General features: G+C 45.8%; 1 protein-coding gene across 1 annotated transcript in view; it reads left to right on the forward strand.

Moving 5' to 3' along the window:
* The window catches only part of LOC121327761 (transmembrane protein 131-like), a 78,038-nt gene that overhangs the window by 24,381 nt on the left and 31,613 nt on the right, over positions 1-22,044 (forward strand). Inside the window, exons 4-5 of the mRNA XM_041271947.1 lie at positions 12,282-12,350; positions 19,257-19,380. Coding sequence (XP_041127881.1) covers positions 12,282-12,350; positions 19,257-19,380 — 193 coding nt within the window. The remainder of the gene's footprint in view (positions 1-12,281; positions 12,351-19,256; positions 19,381-22,044) is intronic.

The raw sequence follows: 22,044 nt of genomic DNA on the forward strand, positions 1-22,044 counted from the left end.
CACTGTGCAGTGGTGCAGGTGGTATTGTTTGGCTCCTGCACTGTGCAGTGGTGCAGGTGGTATTGTTTGGCTCCTGCACTGTGCAGTGGTACAGGTGGTATTGTTTGGCTCCTGCTCCTGCACTGTGCAGTGGTGCAGGTGGTATTGTTTGGCTCCTGCACTGTGCAGTGGTACAGGTGGTATTGTTTGGCTCCTGCTCCTGCACTGTGCAATGGTACAGGTGGTACTGTTTGGCTCCTGCACTGTGCAGTGGTACAGGTGGTATTGTTTGGCTTCTGGCTCCTGCACTGTGCAGTGGTACAGGTGGTATTGTTTGGCTCCTGCTCCTGCACTGTGCAATGGTACAGGTGGTATTGTTTGGCTCCTGCTCCTGCACTGTGCAATGGTACAGGTGGTATTGTTTGGCTCCTGCACTGTGCAGTGGTACAGGTGGTATTGTTTGGCTGCTGCTCCTGCACTGTGCAGTGGTACAGGTGGTATTGTTTGGCTCCTGCTCCTGCACTGTGCAGTGGTACAGGTGGTATTGTTTGGCTCCTGCTCCTGCACTGTGCAATGGTACAGGTGGTATTGTTTGGCTCCTGCACTGTGCAATGGTACAGGTGGTATTGTTTGGCTCCTGCACTGTGCAATGGTACAGATGGTATTGTTTGGCTCCTGCTCCTGTGCAGTGGTACAGGTGGTATTGTTTGGCTCCTGCTCCTGCACTGTGCAATGGTACAGGTGGTATTGTTTGGCTCCTGCACTGTGCAATGGTACAGGTGGTATTGTTTGGCTCCTGCTTCTACACTGTGCAGTGGTACAGGTGGTATTGTTTGGCTCCTGCTCCTGTGCAATGGTACAGGTGGTATTGTTTGGCTCCTGCTCCTTCACTGTGCAGTGGTACAGGTGGTATTGTTTGGCTCCTGCACTGTGCAGTGGTGCAGGTGGTATTGTTTGGCTTCTGCTCTGTGCAGTGGTAGAGGTGGTATTGTTTGGCTGCTGCTCCTGCACTGTGGAATGGTACAGGTGGTATTGTTTGGCTCCTGAACTGTGCAATGGTACAGGTGGTATTGTTTGGCTCCTGCTCCTGCACTGTGCAGTGGTGAAGGTGGTATTGTTTAGCTCCTGCTCCTGCACTGTGCAGTGGTGCAGGTGGTATTGTTTGGCTCCTGCACTGTGCAGTGGTACAGGTGGTATTGTTTGGCTCCTGCACTGTGCAATGGTACAGGTGGTATTGTTTGGCTCCTGCTCCTGCACTGTGCAATGGTACAGGTGGTATTGTTTGGCTCCTGCACTGTGCAATGGTACAGGTGGTATTGTTTGGCTCCTGCACTGTGCAATGGTACAGGTGGTATTGTTTGGCTCCTGCTCCTGCACTGTGCAGTGGTACAGGTGGTATTGTTTGGCTCCTGCTCCTGCACTGTGCAGTGGTGCAGGTGGTATTGTTTGGCTCCTGCACTGTGCAGTGGTGCAGGTGGTATTGTTTGGCTCCTGCTCTGTGCAGTGGTGCAGGTGGTATTGTTTGGCCTGCCTGCAGTGGTGCAGGTGGTATTGTTTGGCTCCTGCTCTGTGCAGTGCTGCGGGTGGTATTGTTTGGTTCCTGCACTGTGCAGTGGTACGGGTGGTATTGTTTGGCTCCTGCACTGTGCTGTGCTGGTACGGGTGGTATTGTTTGGTTCCTGCACTGTGCAGTGGTACGGGTGGTATTGTTTGGCTCCTGCACTGTGCAATGGTACAGGTGGTATTGTTTGGCTCCTGCTCCTGCACTGTGCAGTGGTACAGGTGGTATTGTTTGGCTCCTGCTCCTGCACTGTGCAGTGGTGCAGGTGGTATTGTTTGGCTCCTGCACTGTGCAGTGGTACAGGTGGTATTGTTTGGCTCCTGCTCTGTGCAGTGGTACAGGTGGTATTGTTTGGCTCCTGCTCCTGCACTGTGCAATGGTACAGGTGGTATTGTTTGGCTCCTGCACTGTGCAATGGTACAGGTGGTATTGTTTGGCTCCTGCTCCTGCACTGTGCAGTGGTGCAGGTGGTATTGTTTGGCTCCTGCACTGTGCAGTGGTACAGGTGGTATTGTTTGGCTCCTGCTCCTGCGCTGTGCAATGGTACAGGTGGTATTGTTTGGCTCCTGCTCCTGCACTGTGCAATGGTACAGGTGGTATTGTTTGGCTCCTGCACTGTGCAATGGTACAGGTGGTATTGTTTGGCTCCTGCACTGTGCAGTGGTGCAGGTGGTATTGTTTGGCTCCTGCTCCTGCACTGTGCAGTGGTGCAGGTGGTATTGTTTGGCTCCTGCACTGTGCAGTGGTGCAGGTGGTATTGTTTGGCTCCTGCACTGTGCAGTGGTGCAGGTGGTATTGTTTGGCTCCTGCACTGTGCAGTGGTGCAGGTGGTATTGTTTGGCTCCTGCACTGTGCAGTGGTACGGGTGGTATTGTTTGGCTCCTGCACTGTGCTGTGCTGCGGGTGGTATTGTTTGGTTCCTGCACTGTGCAGTGGTACGGGTGGTATTGTTTGGCTCCTGCACTGTGCAATGGTACAGGTGCTATTGTTTGGCTCCTGCTCCTGCACTGTGCAGTGGTGCAGGTGGTATTGTTTGGCTCCTGCACTGTGCAGTGGTGCTGGTGGTATTGTTTGGCTCCAGCACTGTGCAGTGGTACAGGTGGTATTGTTTGGCTCCTGCTCCTGCGCTGTGCAATGGTACAGGTGGTATTGTTTGGCTCCTGCTCCTGCACTGTGCAATGGTACAGGTGGTATTGTTTGGCTCCTGCACTGTGCAATGGTACAGGTGGTATTGTTTGGCTCCTGCTCCTGCACTGTGCAATGGTACAGGTGGTATTGTTTGGCTCCTGCACTGTGCAATGGTACAGGTGGTATTGTTTGGCTCCTGCACTGTGCAGTGGTGCTGGTGGTATTGTTTGGCTCCAGCACTGTGCAGTGGTACAGGTGGTATTGTTTGGCTCCTGCTCCTGCACTGTGCAATGGTACAGGTGGTATTGTTTGGCTCCTGCTCCTGCACTGTGCAATGGTACAGGTGGTATTGTTTGGCTCCTGCTCCTGCACTGTGCAATGGTACAGGTGGTATTGTTTGGCTCCTGCTCCTGCACTGTGCAATGGTACAGGTGGTATTGTTTGGCTCCTGCTCCTGCACTGTGCAATGGTACAGGTGGTATTGTTTGGCTCCTGCTCCTGCACTGTGCAATGGTACAGGTGGTATTGTTTGGCTCCTGCACTGTGCAGTGGTGCAGGTGGTATTGTTTGGCTCCTGCTCTGTGCAGTGGTACAGGTGGTATTGTTTGGCTCCTGCACTGTGCAGTGGTACAGGTGGTATTGTTTGGCTGTTTTCTTACCAAAAACGAGAAAACAAAGCATTATTAATATTACTAATAATACTAATATTAACTATTTCAAGTATAGTGCCTTTCACACCCCAGCGTCCCAAGGCACTGCACAATCAAAATGTCCAAGATACAAATTAATTTTTAAGCATTGTAAACTTAAATACAAACAAGGTAAACAGTGTAAGCATACAAATAAGATACAAAATCTGTTCATATTTCAAAACCTAGGAAGTCTAAGAAGAGAAGACATCCATAAAGAGGTGCATTTTTGAAAGATGTTTTGTGGGCAGAGAGTTCCATAATGAAGTGGCAATGCAACTAAAGCTACGCCCACCAAGTGAAATATGCTCGGGTGGAATGCATTGAAGAATCCAGAATGGGAAGACCTGCACTGTCTCCTTTGGATGTTTGGTCTAAGAAGGTCCATGATGTAAGAAGGACCCTGACCATATAGGGCCTTGTATGGGGCCTATTTGCACAATGGAATCACAGACTTTCTTACCTGCTTATCTTAAACCCAGAAGAGTTTGAAACTAAAATGATCTTCATTAAAATGCGCTGAGAACAAGCCACTGTGTATACAGTAGTCTGTAGGGACTATTGTAAGCAAAGGTATGTGATGTATAGTTTCCTTCATCCTCCTGTTGTACTTGATATTGTTATCTAAGGGTTAGAGTTAGGGATCAGGTGTATGGCACTGCAGCTGAATGCAACCCAAATCATCTGTAGGAGGCCGAGAGGGGAGATGTGCTTGGGGAAGACAGTTACCTGGTATAGTGACACCGTCAGACTGACAGGATCAGCATGCAAGGGCCCTTTTATTGAACGAGGAATGTAAAAAGTGACCCCTTGCAAAGCACACTCTGCACATTATTTCCCTGTCTTCTGACCCTGCAAAGATGTTTTAACAGCAGGTGCTGTTGTTCTCTTGTTTGCTTTCCTGTTTTAAATGCAGCACTGGTGTAGGTACTGCAGCTGCTGTCCCATGTGAGGCTGAGGCCCGCAGGACTGCTGCACAGGTGAGTGAGAGAGCTGCTCACCACCTTCCTCTCTCATTGCACCCATCCACTCCTTTTCTTTCTACTTCATCTGTTGGACTGTGCTGTTTTATTTTGTATCTGTTTATTTAACCCCGAGTGTACAGTAGCTCAATTCAATTCCTTGCCACAGTATGCATCCTTTGGAAGTGTTGGTGAAGATGATACAAGCAGACAAGAACATAAGAACATAAGAAAGTTTACAAACGAGAGGAGGCCATTCGGCCCATCTTGCTTGTTTGGTTGTTAGTAGCTTATTGATCCCAAAATCTCATCAAGCAGCTTCTTGAAGGATCCCAGGGTGTCAGCTTCAACAACATTACTGGGGAGTTGATTCCAGACCATCACAATTCTCTGTGTAAAAAACTGCCTCCTATTTTCTCTTCTGAATGCCCCTTTGTCTAAACTCCATTTGTGACCCCTGGTCCTTGTTTCTTTTTTCAGACTGAAGAAGTCCCTTGGGTCGACACTGTCAATACCTTTTAGAATTTTGAATGCCTGAATTAGGTTGCCGCGTAGTCTTCTTTGTTCAAGACTGAACAGATTCAATTCTTTTAGCCTGTCTGCATATGACATGCCTTTTAAGCCCGGAATAATTCTGGTCGCTCTTCTTTGCACTCTTTCTAGAGCAGCAATATCTTTTTTATAGCGAGGTGACCAGAACTGCACGCAATATTCAAGATGAGGTCTTACTAGTGCATTGTACAGTTTTAACATTACTTCCCTTGATTTAAATTCAACACTTTTCACAATGTATCCGAGCATCTTGTTAGCCTTTTTTATAGCTTCACCACATTGTCTGGATGAAGACATTTCTGAGTCAACAAAAACTCCTAGGTCTTTTTCATAGATTCCTTCTCCAATTTCAGTATCTCCCATATGATATTTATAATGTACATTTTTATTTCCTACCAATTTTATTTACCTACCTATGCAGTACCTTACACTTTTCTCTATTAAATATCATTTGCCATGTGTCTGCCCAGTTCTGAATCTTGTCTAGATCATTTTGAATGACCTTTGCTGCTGCAACAGTGTTTGCCACTCCTCCTGCTTTTGTGTCGTCTGCAAATTTAACAAGTTTGCTTACTATACCAGAATCTAAATCATTAATGTAGATTAGGAATAGCAGAGGACCTAATACTGATCCCTGTGGTACACCGCTGGTTACCACAATCCATTCTGAGGTTTTTCCTCTAATCAGTACTTTCTGTTTTCTACATGTTAACCACTCCCTAATCCATGTACATGTGTTTCCTTGAATCCCAACTGCGTTCAGTTTGAGAATTAATCTTTTGTGCTGGACTTTGTCAAAAGCTTTGTGGAAATCTAAATAAACCATGTCATATGCTTTGCAATTATCCATTATCGATGTTGCATCCTCAAAAAAATCAAGCAAGTTAGTTAGACACGATCTCCCTTTCCTAAAACCATGTTGACGGTCTCCCAGGACCCGGTTACCATATAGGTAATTTTCCATTTTGGATCTTATTATAGTTTCCATAAGTTTGCATATAATAGAAATCAGGCTTACTGGTCTGTAGTTACCTGGTTCAGTTTTGTTTCCCTTTTTGTGGATCGGTATTACGTTTGTAATTTTCCAGTCTGTCGGTACCACCCCTGTGTCAAGAGACTGCTGCATGATCTTGGTTAGTGGTTTGTAAATTACTTCTTTCATTTCTTTGAGTACTACTGGGAGGATCTCATCCGGCCCAGGGGATTTGTTTATTTTAAGAGCTCCTAGTCCCTTTAACACTTCTGCCTCAGTTATGCTAAAGTTATTTAAAACTGGATAGGAACTGGATGACATGTGGGGCATGTTGTCAGTATCCTCCTTTGTAAAAACTTGTGAAAAGTAATCATTTAATATATTTGCTATTTTTTTTTCTTCATCTGCGATTTTGCCATTTGTATCTCTTAAACATTTAATCTCCTCTTTGAATGTTCGCTTGCTGTTGTAATATTGGAAAAACATTTTGGAATTGGTTTTAGCTCTCTTAGCAATGTTCATTTCTATTTCTCTCTTGGCCTTTCTAACTTCCTTTTTGACTTGCGTTTGCAGTTCTGTGTACTCTCTGCGTACTTTCTTTTTGGTCCTTTTTTAATGCTCTATAAAGTGCCTTTTTTCGCTGAATATTTTTTTTAATTGATCTATTAAACCATTTTGGCAATTTAGTTTTACTTTTAGATTTGTCTACTTTAGGGATATAATTGTTTTGCTCCTCTAGTACTACATTTTTGAAGAACAACCATTCTTCTGTGGGTGTTTTCTCTATTTTACTCCAATCTGTTTCTGTTAGTCTCTGTTTCATACCTTCATAGTTTGCTTTTCTAAAATTGTAAACCTTAGCTTTAGTCATTACTTTTGGGGATTTGAAAAACACTTCAAATGAGACCATGTTGTGGTCTGAGTTTGCCAGTGGTTCTCTGACCTCTGTTTTAGTTATTTTATCTTCGTTATTTGAAAAGACTAAATCAAGGCATGCCTCCCCTCTAGTCGGTGCCTTGACAAATTGTGTTAGGAAGCAGTCATTTGTCATTTCCACCATTTCTATTTCATCCTTTGTGCTGCCCACCGGGTTTTCCCATTTTATTTGGGGGAAGTTGAAATCCCCCATTAGTATGGCTTCTCCTTTGCTACACGCATTTCTAATGTCATTGTATAACAGATTATTGTGCTCACCGTCTGAATCTGGCGGTCTATAGCATGCTCCTATTATTATGCCCTTTGAATTTTTGTCCGTTATTCTGACACATATTGATTCGGTTTTATTTTTTTGTCCAGGTTTAACACCTGGGCTTCAAGACTGTTTCTTATGTATAGCGCTACCCCTCCTCCTCTTCTGTCCTGCCTGTCTTTCCTATACAGTGTATACCCACAAATATTATATTCAAGACCGACTACTGTATACACAGTGGATTGCTCTCAGCGCATTTTAATGAAGGTCATTTTAGTTTCAAACTCTTCTGGGTTTAAGGTAAGAAAGTCTGTGATAAAGAGTAAATAGGCCTCCTAAAATAAAACAAGAATTGTGCAATACTGTGAATAAAAGCAGGCTGCCCGTCCAGCTTGCTGATCAGATGGGTTATTTAATCTACTAGAATGTCAACAGGACATCTTGACAATGTGTGTTCATTTCTCTCCAGTTGTTATGCCAGGATTTGAGGTGCAGGAGAGCGGCTGGTGCTCTTGCTCATGATTTGAGGTGCAGGAGAGAGGCTGGTGCTCTTGCTCATGATCTGAGGTGCAGGAGAGAGGCTGGTGCTCTTGCTCATGATTTGAGGTGCAGGAGAGAGGCTGGTGCTCTTGCTCATGATTTGAGGTGCAGGAGAGAGGCTGGTGCTCTTGCTCATGATTTGAGGTGCAGGAGAGAGGCTGGTGCTCTTGCTCATGATCTGAGGTGCAGGAGAGAGGCTGGTGCTCTTGCTCATGATTTGAGGTGCAGGAGAGAGGCTGGTGCTCTTGCTCATGATTTGAGGTGCAGGAGAGAGGCTGGTGCTCTTGCTCATGATTTGAGGTGCAGGAGAGAGGCTGGTGCTCTTGCTCATGATTTGAGGTGCAGGAGAGAGGCTGGTGCTCTTGCTCATGATTTGAGGTGCAGGAGAGAGGCTGGTGCTCTTGCTCATGATTTGAGGTGCAGGAGAGAGGCTGGTGCTCTTGCTCATGATCTGAGGTGCAGGAGAGAGGCTGGTGCTCTTGCTCATGATTTGAGGTGCAGGAGAGAGGCTGGTGCTCTTGCTCATGATTTGAGGTGCAGGAGAGAGGCTGGTGCTCTTGCTCATGATTTGAGGTGCAGGAGAGAGGCTGGTGCTCTTGCTCATGATCTGAGGTGCAGGAGAGAGGCTGGTGCTCTTGCTCATGGTTTGAGGTGCAGGAGAGCGGCTGGTGCTCTTGCTCATGGTTTGAGGTGCAGGAGAGCGGCTGGTGAAAGTGGTTTGCCTCAGGCGTCTCTGTAGCAGTCATTAATGACTCGGGTCATTCTTTTCGCTTCTGCTTTGCGTCGAGCAGATTTCCTCTGGAGGAAACAGTGACTGTGCTTTTTGGTTTCGAAACAAAAGTATGCAAAACACGTCCTTGCTGTGTAATAAATATCTGTCATTTTACTAAACAAAATTACAACTCTCAAAAAAATAAATAGAAAAAAGTTTGTTAGTTCACTCTTCACGTGGTTTCCTGTTCTGCCAGATGAACAGCAACATATTCGTCCGTCCCGGGTGCTTTCGTTACAGTCGACTCTGCTCTCTGTGGATTGATAATATCCAGCTTCATCTCGACTCTGCTCTCTGTGGATTGATAATATCCAGCTTCATCAGTCCTGAGTGCTTTCGTTACAGTCGACTCTGCTCTCTGTGGATTGATAATATCCAGCTTCATCAGTCCTGAGTGCTTTCGTTACAGTCGACTCTGCTCTCTGTGGATTGATAATATCCAGCTTCATGAGTCCTGAGTGCTTTCGTTACAGTCGAGCAACACTGTGGATTGATAATATCCAGTTCATCAGTCCCGAGTGCTTTCGTTACAGTCGACTCTGCTCTCTGTGGATTGATAATATCCAGCTTCATCAGTCCTGAGTGCTTTCGTTACAGTCGACTCTGCTCTCTGTGGATTGATAATATCCAGCTTCATCAGTCCTGAGTGCTTTCGTTACAGTCGACTCTGCTCTCTGTGGATTGATAATATCCAGCTTCATCAGTCCTGAGTGCTTTCGTTACAGTCGACTCTGCTCTCTGTGGATTGATAATATCCAGCTTCATCAGTCCTGAGTGCTTTCGTTACAGTCGACTCTGCTCTCTGTGGATTGATAATATCCAGCTTCATCAGTCCCGAGTGCTTTCGTTACAGTCGACTCTGCTCTCTGTGGATTGATAATATCCAGCTTCATCAGTCCTGAGTGCTTTCGTTACAGTCGACTCTGCTCTCTGTGGATTGATAATATCCAGCTTCATCAGTCCTGAGTGCTTTCGTTACAGTCGACTCTGCTCTCTGTGGATTGATAATATCCAGCTTCATCAGTCCTGAGTGCTTTCGTTACAGTCGACTCTGCTCTCTGTGGATTGATAATATCCAGCTTCATCAGTCCCGAGTGCTTTCGTTACAGTCGACTCTGCTCTCTGTGGATTGATAATATCCAGCTTCATCAGTCCCGAGTGCTTTCGTTACAGTCGACTCTGCTCTCTGTGGATTGATAATATCCAGCTTCATCAGTCCTGAGTGCTTTCGTTACAGTCGACTCTGCTCTCTGTGGATTGATAATATCCAGCTTCATCAGTCCTGAGTGCTTTCGTTACAGTCGACTCTGCTCTCTGTGGATTGATAATATCCAGCTTCATCAGTCCTGAGTGCTTTCGTTACAGTCGACTCTGCTCTCTGTGGATTGATAATATCCAGTTTCATCAGTCCTGAGTGCTTTCGTTACAGTCGACTCTGCTCTCTGTGGATTGATAATATCCAGCTTCATCAGTCCTGAGTGCTTTCGTTACAGTCGACTCTGCTCTCTGTGGATTGATAATATCCAGCTTCATCAGTCCTGAGTGCTTTCGTTACAGTCGTCTCTGCTCTCTGTGGATTGATAATATCCAGCTTCATCAGTCCTGAGTGCTTTCGTTACAGTCGACTCTACTCTCTGTGGATTGATAATATCCAGCTTCATCAGTCCTGAGTGCTTTCGTTACAGTCGACTCTGCTCTCTGTGGATTGATAATATCCAGTTTCATCAGTCCTGAGTGCTTTCGTTACAGTCGACTCTGCTCTCTGTGGATTGATAATATCCAATAAGAAGGACTTTATAATGTATAACTACGGTGTTAAGCTTATTGTAATCTTTCTTTTTTGTGTGTCTGAAACTAAACCAAGGACTTTTGAAATACAGTGTAATTAGAAAGTCAGTTTAGCACATCAGTGTATATTTGACATTGGCCTTCGTCAGTCAATTCTCAGAAGCAAAGAATTGTTTCCAGTTTGTTTATCTACGGTCACAAGTGAGGCTATCATTCCTGCTGTGTAACTGATGGACGCGTGTTGCTGTGTAACTGATGGACGCGTGTTGCTGTGTAACTGATGGAAGCATGTTGCTGTGTAACTGATGGAAGCGTGTTGCTGTGTAACTGATGGAAGCATGTTGCTGTGTAACTGCTGTGTAACTGATGGAAGCATGTTGCTGTGTAACTGATGGAAGCGTGTTGCTGTGTAACTGATGGAAGCATGTTGCTGTTGGATGGTTTGCCACAGTGTGCTGAAGTTTGTTCAGAATGCTCATTCTCAATATCCTGGTGCTGTAAATAAATGCCTGTGAACATTTTCCTTGCAATACTGGACTTGTGAGTGTTTCATGAGGAGAGTTGGTATAGCTGTTACAGTAAAGCTCTGTATGTTTGCATTAATTCTCTCAATCATAGAATGAAGTTTAGGTGGGAGTCTGTGTAGATTCTGATTACACACACTTGACTGGCTCTATAGGTACAGCTGCATTCATCTGTATAAGCAGCAATCTCTCTATTAATCAGCAATGTGATTTCACAATTGACGGGAGCATGTGCAACAGGAACAAAGAAATAGAGGAACTGCACAACATAACAGTGAAAAGGAGATGGTGTAGCTGCTATAGTAAAGCTCCAGCCTTTATTTCTCGTCTGCTTCAATCCAGAGCACCACACTGCCCTGGAGTTTCGAGTGTCTGTTAGATTGGACTGGATTTCAATCGCATTGGATTGTATCGCGTTGGATTGACTCCTTTTTAAAACCTATAAGGTATCATTTCCAGGTTCGGCTGTTTAACCCGAGCACAAATGCAGAGAACTCCCTCCATGTGACAGATCAAAATAGAGCAGGGGCACGATGAAGGGCAAGCTGTCAATGCCTTTACATGTGGAAACACTCACAGGATTGGGTGGAATTCCCTGAGCGTTACCATTTCTTACAGTATACAAAAGAATGGATTGTGTTTTTAACAGACAGTGTCGCAAAGACGGCCGAGTGGGTGATGTCAGAACCAGGAAGGAATGAACACAAAGACAGGACAGTGAAGTGAAATGATGAAGACGCTTGCTTGCACCGGTTTATTGTAAATAAAAGGTTTAAACAAACAGAAAACAGGACACGGCACTTTACGCCAAAATAAATAGACACACAAAATGGACAATACTAGACAAACATGGTGAGCAGACAGACTAACAAGTATCGTGCTGGTCCCACCAGCACGCAATAGCAATTGATAATAAGCTCTATTACTCCTCCTCTCTCTCCTGTTCCCTACTCACCGAACACCCAACCCTGAGTGAGTGAAAACATGCAGCTTTTAAGCAGCTGTGCCGAGACTCGACTGCTAATCAATCATTCATTTGGAGTCTCGGTACAACTGCACGTGAATTAATAAAGTGCAATTCCCCGTGCTCACATATTATTACTTTTTACTTGCACTCATGATACACAGACCCGTTTATATCCCGTGTACCAATGACTATACAGCAACATTTAACACACCACACGCAACATATAACATAATATACACGGGCGGGCTCTTTGTCACACAACGATTTAATTAAATATGAAAATATTTATAAATCTACTGTAACCCCCAAAAACAATGTGCTTATTTTTGCGTAGGTGTTCAGCTCGCACACACAGCCCCTGTCTGATTTGTTTTTTGCCTAAGGCATGTGTAAGAGAGAGAGAGAGACATGTGGTCTGTTTTGCATACTGTAGTGAACTAAATGGATCTCTGAATTCCTGCAATAAGACACCTGTGAAGTACTACCCAGGCAGGTCTGGTGGGTTCCTCCCCCGGCAGAGAGCTCTGTCTGCTTGGGGCAACAGCTCATATGTTTAGCAGACATGTGTGAGATGCAATGTTTTCCAGTGGTGTGTACTGTGGGGAGATATCTGTACTGTTCAGTGCTGTTGTTCCAGACCCTTCATTTGTTTTGCAGTGCATCCCTGCACCGGGGGAATTGCAGACCAATCAGGTTTGAGCCGCCGATGCTGGACTTCCATGAACAGTGAGTACGAAACTGTGAGACCTGCATTCCTTCAGTGTGTGTGTCCTTTGTTTAAAAACCATTAGAGGGAATAGAATATATATATTCGTATGAGCTTAACATGCAGCTTACAGCACTCAGTATTCCCAGGTGGTCTCCCATCCAAGTACTAACCAAGCCCAACATTGCTTTGCTTAAGCATTGCACGGTAAGTTTGATTTGAAGAGCTTTTTGCAGTCGGAGACGTTGCCCAGGGGTCACTACAAGGAAGTAGCTCTGTAAAAACCGTTGGAGAGAATAGAAAATCAAACTGTAAAAACCATTAGAGGGAATAGAAAATCCAACTGTAAAAACCATTAGAGGGAATAGAAAATCCAACTGTAAAAACCATTAGAGGGAATAGAAAATCCAACTGTGAAAACCATTAGAGGGAATAGAAAATCCAACTGAAAACCATTAGAGGGAATAGAAAATCAAACTGTAAAAATCATTAGAGGGCATAGAAAATCAAACTGAAAACCATTAGAGGGAATAGAAAATCCAACTGTAAAAACCATTAGAGGGAATAGAAAATCAAACTGTAAAAACCATTAGAGGGAGAAGAAAATCAGATTCCTTTTTAATATACATACATACATACAGTGGCTCTCAAACGTATTCACCCCCCTTCGACTTTTCCACATTTTATTGTGTTACAACATGGAAACAAATTGATTTAATTAGGAGTTTTTGCCACTGATCAACACAAAAAAAGTCCATATTGTCAAAGTGAAAAATAAAATCTACAAATTGTTCTAAATTAATTACAAGTACAAAACAGAAAATAATTGATTGCATAAGTATTCACCCCCTTGAGTCAGTATTTAGTAGAGGCACCTTTGGCAGCAATTACAGCCATGAGTCTATTTGGATAAGTCTCTACCAGCTTTGCACATCTGGACACTGCAATTTTTGCCCATTCTTTGCAAAATTGCCCAAGCTCGGTCAAATTGGATGGGGACCTTTTGAACAACAATTTTCAACTCTTTCCACATATTCTCAATTGGATTGAGGTCCGGGCTTTGTCTGGGCCACTCCAGGACATTGACCTTTTTGTTTTTAAGCCACTCCAGTGTGGCTTTGGCTTTATGTTTGGGGTCATTGTCCTGCTTGAAGATGATTCTTCTCCCAAGTCCCAGGTCTCTTGCAGACAGCAGCAGGTTTTCCTCCAGGATTTCTCTGTACTTTGCTGCATCCATTTTGCTCTCTATCTTCATGAGCTTTCCAGGCCCTGACGCAGAGAAGCATCCCCATAGCATGATGCTGCCACCATCATGCTTCACGGTAGGGATGGTGTTCTCAGGATGATGAGCAGTGTTAGGCTTGCGCCAAACATAGCGCTTAGCATTAAGGCCAAAAAGCTCTCTTTCTCTATTTTTTTGTGTTGATCAGTGGCAAAAACTCCTAATTTTAAATCCATTTTGATTCCATGTTGTAACACAATAAAATGTGGAAAAGTCCAAGGGGGTAAATACTTTTGAGAGCCACTGTATATATGTGTGTGTGTGTGTGTGTGTATATATGTATACACACACACACACACACAGCTCTGGAAAAAATTAAGAGACCACTGCAAAATTATCAGTTTCTCTGGTTTTACTATTTATAGGTGTGTGTTTGGGTAAAATGAACATTTTTGTTTTATTCTATAAACTACTGACAACATTTCTCCCAAATTCAAAGTAAAAAATATTGCCATTTAGAGCATTTATTTGCAGAAAATGACAACTGGTCAAAATAACAAAAAAGATGCAGTGTTGTCAGACCTCGAATAATGCAAAGAAAATAAGTTCAGATTCATTTTTAAACACAATACTAATGTTTTAACTTAGGAAGAGTTCAGAAATCAATATTTGGTGGAATAACCCTGATTTTCAATCACAGCTTTCATGCATCTTGGCATGCTCTCCACCAGGCTTTCACATTGATGTTGGGTGACTTTATGCCACTCCTGGCGCAAAAATTCAAGCAGCTTGGCTTTGGCTTGTGACCATCCATCTTCCTCTTGATCACATTCCAGAGGTTTTCAATGGGGTTCAGGTCTGGAGATTGGGCTGGCCGTGACAGGGTCTTGATTTGGTGGTCCTCCATCCACACCTTGATTGACCTGGCTGTGTGGCATGGAGCATTGTCCTGCTGGAAAAACCAGTCCTCAGAGTTGGGGAACATTGTCAGAGCAGAAGGAAGCAAGTTTTCTTCCAGGACAACCTTGTACATATGTGTGTGTGATATATATATATATATTCATTCACTGTATGCATAGTATTTTGATGATTGAGAGAGACAGACTGAGTCTGACTTAATAATAGCCTGTGTTTATGGGTGCTTGTTTAGGAGATGGAGCTTCAGTTCATTTTGCATCAAGTTGCTTATAGGTTGTAGGTTTATAGGTTGTTATGCTTGTAGGCAGTTCCTTCATTGTGAAGGGACAGTGCATTCACAAGCTGCCTCAACGCTTCAAATAGATCAAGCAAAACACGGGTTACTGAAGGGGAACTGAAGCCTCAACGTTTCAAATAGATCAAGCAAAACACGGGGTACTGAAGGGGAACTGAACGTTGCATATAAAAATTAAAGCTATAGTATTATTAGTTGTAGTATTAGTATTAATTTATTTAGCAGACACCTTTTATCCAAGGTGATTTAGAGACTGAGGTGTGTGCCCTATGCATCGGCTACAGTCTCTGACAACAATGGTTAAGTGACTTGCTCAAGGTCACACAATGAGTAAGCCAGGATTTGAACTGGCTGGGGTTAGAGATGGATACAGATCGAGAGGTGCAGCTGTATTTTCTGTCCAATCGGAAACATATCTTCTAGACTGCAGATATTTGTTGTTGTCCAGGATGAAAACATGTGAGCAAAGTTCATGCTTTTGTGGCTCCTTGTGTGTCATTATGAATGAAATTATTTTTATTGTCTTTTGCAGCACAGATAACATGTTTGTAAAGACAGTCCTGTTAAAGGGAAAGACCAGTGTTACAGAACTAGTATGAAACTGCCCTGTTGCTCGCACACCAAGGGCACAGTCTATTAAAACCTTACTTGTTTTAGGAAAAGGACCTCCCTGAAAACTGAGGCCCCAGATTTTATTTCTCATGAATCTCATATTTATTATCCTTAAAAAAGGAAACTCATCCACAGCAACAAGGATCTGGTAGAGACTACAGTATACAGGAAGAACTTCAAGTGGAACATTTGTTAAAGAATGTACTTTTATTATTTGTTTATTGAGCAGACTTATTTATCCAAGGCGACTTACAGAGACTAGAGACTTGTTTGTGTTAGTATTCAGTGTTCTTGTGTGACGCTTTCTTTCGCTGTGGTTTGATCAGCTCTTTTCTGGTTGTGGTGTATATAGTGTGGACATGATGATACGTTCACTCTGGCTCAGTAGTTATTTACGCTTGCATAAACAATGCAGTGAGATTCAGTTGCAGTCGCTCAATTTCAGTTCTACATCCAATACACTGTGTGCCTTTCTCTGCTCCAGCTCTCCCTCATTATAACGCTGTAATCGGGAGCTATAGGTAAGAGGCCGTGCTGTTTGTGTTCCAGTGCTGCTGCAGTGGCATTGAGGGTCCAGTGGGAGCCACTGTGGTTCTTCTTCAGTGCTAATATTGAAGGGTCAGTTTTGAAACTCAGGATTACATTTAGTTTTGCAGGCTTGTCTTCTACTTCAAATTAAACAAGAACAACGTCCTCAATTGGTTTATCCCCTGAGCATACCAGTAAAATCTTGAAAATGCCACTACATTCTTGATGCAGTTACTAAAACTACAACCAAAACCTTTTGAATCGGGTTTAGCAAGGTTTAAAAGCATGTTGGCGATCAGTTGCTAAACTTGCATCTTCTCTGTTTTTTAGTTTTGGTTTGTTAAAATGTGAGCACAAGTCAAACAGTGGAGAGCTTGAATGTGAGCAGCTGCTGCTTCTGTAAATGCAGTTCAGAGGGAGAACAGGTGCTCTCTGTCAGTCCTGTCAACCGTCCAAACAGGAAGATGACTGCAACAACCCCACACTACACCATAGTGAGACACAAGACAACCCTACACTGCACTACAGTGAGACACAAGACAACCAACACACTACACCACAGTGAGACACAAGACAACCCTACACTGCACTACAGTGACACAAAAGACAACCCTACACTGCACCACAGTGAGACACAAGACAACCAACACGCTACACCATAGTAAGACACAAGACAACCCTACACTGCACTACAGTGAGACACAAGACAACCCTACACTGCACCACAGTGAGACACAAGACAACCAACACACTACACCATAGTGAGACACAAGACAACCCTACACTACACCATAGTGAAACACAAGACAACCCTTCACTGCACCACAGTGAGACACAAGACAACCCTACACTACACCATAGTGAGACACAAGACAACCCTACACTGCACTACAGTGAGACACAAGACAACCCTACAGTGCACCACAGTGAGACACCAGACAACCCTACACTGCACCACAGTGAGACACCAGACAACCCTACACTGCACCACAGTGAGACACAAGACAACCCTACACTGCACCACATTGAGACACAAGACAACCCTACGCTACACCACAGTGAGACACAAGACAACCCTACACTACACTACAGTGAGACACAAGACAACCCTACGCTACACCACAGTGAAACACAAGACAACCCTATGCTACACCACAGTGAGACACAAGACAACCCTACGCTACACCACAGTGAGACAGAAGACAACCCTACACTGCACTACAGTGAGACACAAGACAACCCTACGCTACACCACAGTGAAACACAAGACAACCCTATGCTACACCACAGTGAGACACAAGACAACCCTACACTGCACCACAGTGAAACACAAGACAACCCTTCACTGCACCACAGTGAGACACAAGACAACCAACACACTACACCATAGTGAGACAGAAGACAACCCTACACTGCACCACAGTGAGACACAAGACAACCCTACACTGCACCACAGTGAGACACAAGACAACCAACACACTACACCATAGTGAGACACAAGACAACCCTACACTGCACCACAGTGACACACAATAGAAGAAAATGCATCCAGCGTTAGTGTATGTGAAAACGGATTTCCAGTTTTCTGGCCGTGTGCTGCCACTGTGCTGTACAGAGGCTGAGATCTTCCTTCGGGAGGGACAGGTGGGAAAACCCTGATCCAGGGTGTCCAGATGTGAGAGAATTGCACGAGCCGCCTGTATCGTAAAGAATTGACATCATGTACGGCTGAAAAAGCAAATGTCAGCACACCAAGTAATTCCACGCAAAATATCAAACATGAATAAAAAAAAATACACTATATAGCCTGTTTTCATAAAAATAACTAATAAAGGGGCATCCCTGTACAGTAGCAGCAATCTCTTTCTTGGTGCAGTGAAATTGTTTGTTAATTAGAAATCCAGAGTTTAGGGACTTTGATTTCCCCCTGTCAGTGCAATGAGAGAACAGCAGCCTTTTCAGAGACCAGCTGTGCATATTAAATGAAATCAAATCCAAATGTATTTATAGAGCGCCTTTCATGGCAAGCCATCTCAATGCGCTGAACAAAGAAAAACATTTAAGCACAATAAACATTAAGCACAATAAAAAGTCAGTCGACAGCTAATCTCAAGTACAAAGTGTTCTCTCAGTTTGTCACAGTATTGATCACCCTCGTTATAAACACGTAATGTGCAGACTCTGTTCGAGCAACATGTACCATTAACACATACATAAACCAATTCTCTTGGTGATCTGCTACTGATTAGTTTAAATATCTTGTGAGATCCAGCTTCACGCTCCATTGGATACCCACTGATCCCCATTAGGAAACAGGAGGCTGTTCCTGCAGAACACAGCTCTCTCCTGTGAGGTAATCCGCCTGTGCACAGTATTGAGGGAGTTGTAATAGCTCCAGTCTGTACACAGTATTGAGGGAGTTGTAATAGCTCCAGTCTGTGCACGGTATTGAGGGAGTTGTAATAGCTCCAGTCTGTGCACAGTATTGAGGGAGTTGTAATAGCTCCACTCTGTGCACAGTATTGAGGGAGTTGTAATAGCTCCAGTCTGTGCACAGTATTGAGAGAGTTGTAGTAGCTCCAGTCTGCACAGTATTGAGTGCTGTCTTTATAGTAACAACCCCCCCCCCTCCCTTAAAGTAGTTTTGCTTTGGTTGCAAACAGAGTGCTGGCTTGGTTTGTTACAGGTCACTCACTATCATTTTGGCACCGATCTGTTGATAGAGTTACTGTAGTGAGGCTATGGTGCACCCCTGTGTGAAAGAGTGAAGTACGTAATTGCACTTCACCTCTAAATAAAAACACTGGCACGTGCTCTTGGTTACTAAAGATAACGAGGGTCAAACTGCAAATTATAGTGGAAGGGATTAATCCTGTAGTAAAGGGGGATCACATGATTGGAAATAAGACTCCCATTACATAGCAGTTTGATCCGTTCCTGGTTTTACTATGAGTTTAATAGAACACATCTGGGCGTGTTCCCTGTACACTGGGGCTCATCGCCTTCTCTGCCTTTTATACCAAGCCTTAGTAAAACTTTGAAATGCTTTTACTGAGATGTTTCTTGTGTTTTTTTTCTCTCATTTACTGGTTTCTAATGTATTTAATCAATGTCTAATGCACGTGTTTTCAGAGGGTCATGTTTACAGCTTGCTTTTCCCATTAGAGAGGTTTAGTTTGCTTGTGATTGCTGATCTTTAATGGATTGCTGGTCTTTAATGAATTTGGCTTTGCAGTCCTAACCCAGGAATGTAAAACAGTGATTTGATTTGTGAGGGGTCCCGTGTCTGTCTAATTGAGTGACACGCATTTCTTCTTTTATCCCTTTTTTTTTTTTTTTTTTTTTTTGTAGGCCGGTTGGGATGCCAAAAATGGAAAAAGTTTACTTGCACAATCCAAGTTCAGAAGAAACTATTATTTTAGTATCAATATCAGCAACAACATCGCACTTTCATGCATCTTTTTTTCAGAATAGGGTAAGTTGCTTTTTGTTTGCTTGTATCGTGTGTGTGTGTGTGTGTATTTATTTAAGCTCTGTCAACACCTTGCGTCCATAAATAAGAAAAGAATACTGTAGAACAGTGCGGGACTGGGCTCTTTCTGGACCGGGCTCTTTCTGTAGAACAGTGTGGGACTGGGCTCTTTCTGTCGCACAGTGCGGGACTGGGCTCTTTCTGTCGCACAGTGCGGGACCGGGCTCTTTCCGTCGCACAGTGCGGGACCGGGCTCTTTCCGTCGCACAGTGCGGGACCGGGCTCTTTCCGTCGCACAGTGCGGGACCGGGCTCTTTCCGTCGCACAGTGCGGGACCGGGCTCTTTCTGTCGCACAGTGCGGGACCGGGCTCTTTCTGTCGCACAGTGCGGGACCGGGCTCTTTCTGTCTCACAGTGCGGGACCGGGCTCTTTCTGTCGCACAGTGCGGGACCGGGCTCTTTCTGTCGCACAGTGCGGGACCGGGCTCTTTCTGTAGCATAGTGCGGGACTGGGCTCTTTCTGTCGCACAGTGGGCTCTCTTCTGTAGACAGTGCGGGACTCTCTTTCTGTAGCACAGTGCGGGACTGGGCTCTTTCTGTCGCACAGTGCGGGACCGGGCTCTTTCTGTCGCACAGTGCGGGACCGGGCTCTTTCTGTCGCACAGTGCGGGACCGGGCTCTTTCTGTCGCACAGTGCGGGACCGGGCTCTTTCTGTCGCACAGTGCGGGACCGGGCTCTTTCTGTCGCACAGTGCGGGACCGGGCTCTTTCTGTCACAGTGCGGGACCGGGCTCTTTCTGTCTCACAGTGCGGGACCGGGCTCTTTCTGTCGCACAGTGCGGGACCGGGCTCTTTCTGTCGCACAGTGCGGGACCGGGCTCTTTCTGTCGCACAGTGCGGGACCGGGCTCTTTCTGTAGCATAGTGTGGGACTGGGCTCTTTCTGCAGCACAGTGCGGGACTGGGCTCTTTCTGCAGCACAGTGCGGGACTGGGCTCTTTCTGTCGCACAGTGCGGGACCGGGCTCTTTCTGTAGCACAGTGCGGGACCGGGCTCTTTCTGTAGCACAGTGCGGGACCGGGCTCTTTCTGTAGCACAGTGCGGGACCGGGCTCTTTCTGTAGCATAGTGTGGGACTGGGCTCTTTCTGCAGCACAGTGCGGGACTGGGCTCTTTCTGCAGCACAGTGCGGGACTGGGCTCTTTCTGTAGCACAGTGCGGGACTGGGCTCTTTCTGTAGCACAGTGTGGGACTGGGCTCTTTCTGCAGCACAGTGCGGGACTGGGCTCTTTCTGCAGCACAGTGCGGGACTGGGCTCTTTCTGTCGCACAGTGCGGGACTGGGCTCTTTCTGTCGCACAGTGCGGGACCGGGCTCTTTCTGTCGCACAGTGCGGGACTGGGCTCTTTCTGTCGCACAGTGCGGGACTGGGCTCTTTCTGTCGCACAGTGCGGGACTGGGCTCTTTCTGTCGCACAGTGCGGGACTGGGCTCTTTCTGTAGCACAGTGCGGGACCGGGCTCTTTCTGTAGCACAGTGCGGGACCGGGCTCTTTCTGTAGCACAGTGCGGGACCGGGCTCTTTCTGTAGCACAGTGCGGGACCGGGCTCTTTCTGTAGCACAGTGCGGGACCGGGCTCTTTCTGTCTTTCTGTAGCACAGTGCGGGACCGGGCTCTTTCTGTAGCACAGTGCGGGACCGGGCTCTTTCTGTAGCACAGTGCGGGACCGGGCTCTTTCTGTAGCACAGTGCGGGACCGGGCTCTTTCTGTAGCACAGTGCGGGACCGGGCTCTTTCTGTAGCACAGTGCGGGACCGGGCTCTTTCCGTAGCACAGTGCGGGACCGGGCTCTTTCCGTAGCACAGTGCGGGACCGGGCTCTTTCCGGAGCACAGTGCGGGACCGGGCTCTTTCCGTAGCACAGTGCGGGACCGGGCTCTTTCCGTAGCACAGTGCGGGACCGGGCTCTTTCCGTAGCACAGTGCGGGACCGGGCTCTTTCTGTAGCACAGTGCGGGACCGGGCTCTTTCTGTAGCACAGTGCGGGACCGGGCTCTTTCTGGAACGGCCTGTTTCTGTCGCACAGTGTGGGACCAGGCTCTTTCTGGACCGGGCTCTTTTTGTAGCACAGTGTGGGACTGGGCTCTTTCTTTAGCACAGTGTGGGACTGGGCTCTTTCTGTAGAACATTGCGGGACCGGGCTCTTTCTGTAGCACAGTGTGGGACCGGGCTCTTTCTGTAGAACATTGTGGGACCGGGCTCTTTCTGTAGAACATTGTGGGACCGGGCTCTTTCTGAAGAACAGTGAGGGACCGGGCTCTTTCTGTAGAAGAGTGCGGGACCGGGCTCTTTCTGTCTCACAGTGCGGGACCGGGCTCTTTCTGTAGCACAGTGCAGGACCAGGCTCTTTCTGGACCGGGCTCTTTTTGTAGCACAGTGTGGGACTGGGCTCTTTCTTTAGCACAGTGTGGGACCGGGCTCTTTCTGTAGCACAGTGCGGGACCGGGCTCTTTCTGTAGAACAGTGCAGGACCGGGCTCTTTCTGAAGAACAGTGAGGGACCGGGCTCTTTCTGTAGCACAGTGCGGGACCGGGCTCTTTCTGTCGCACAGTGCGGGTCTGGGCTCTTTCTGGACCGGGCTCTTTCTGTAGCACAGTGCGGGACCGGGCTCTTT

Source organism: Polyodon spathula, chromosome 15 (genome assembly GCF_017654505.1).
Source record: "Polyodon spathula isolate WHYD16114869_AA chromosome 15, ASM1765450v1, whole genome shotgun sequence".
NCBI classification, from domain to species: Eukaryota; Metazoa; Chordata; class Actinopteri; order Acipenseriformes; family Polyodontidae; genus Polyodon; species Polyodon spathula.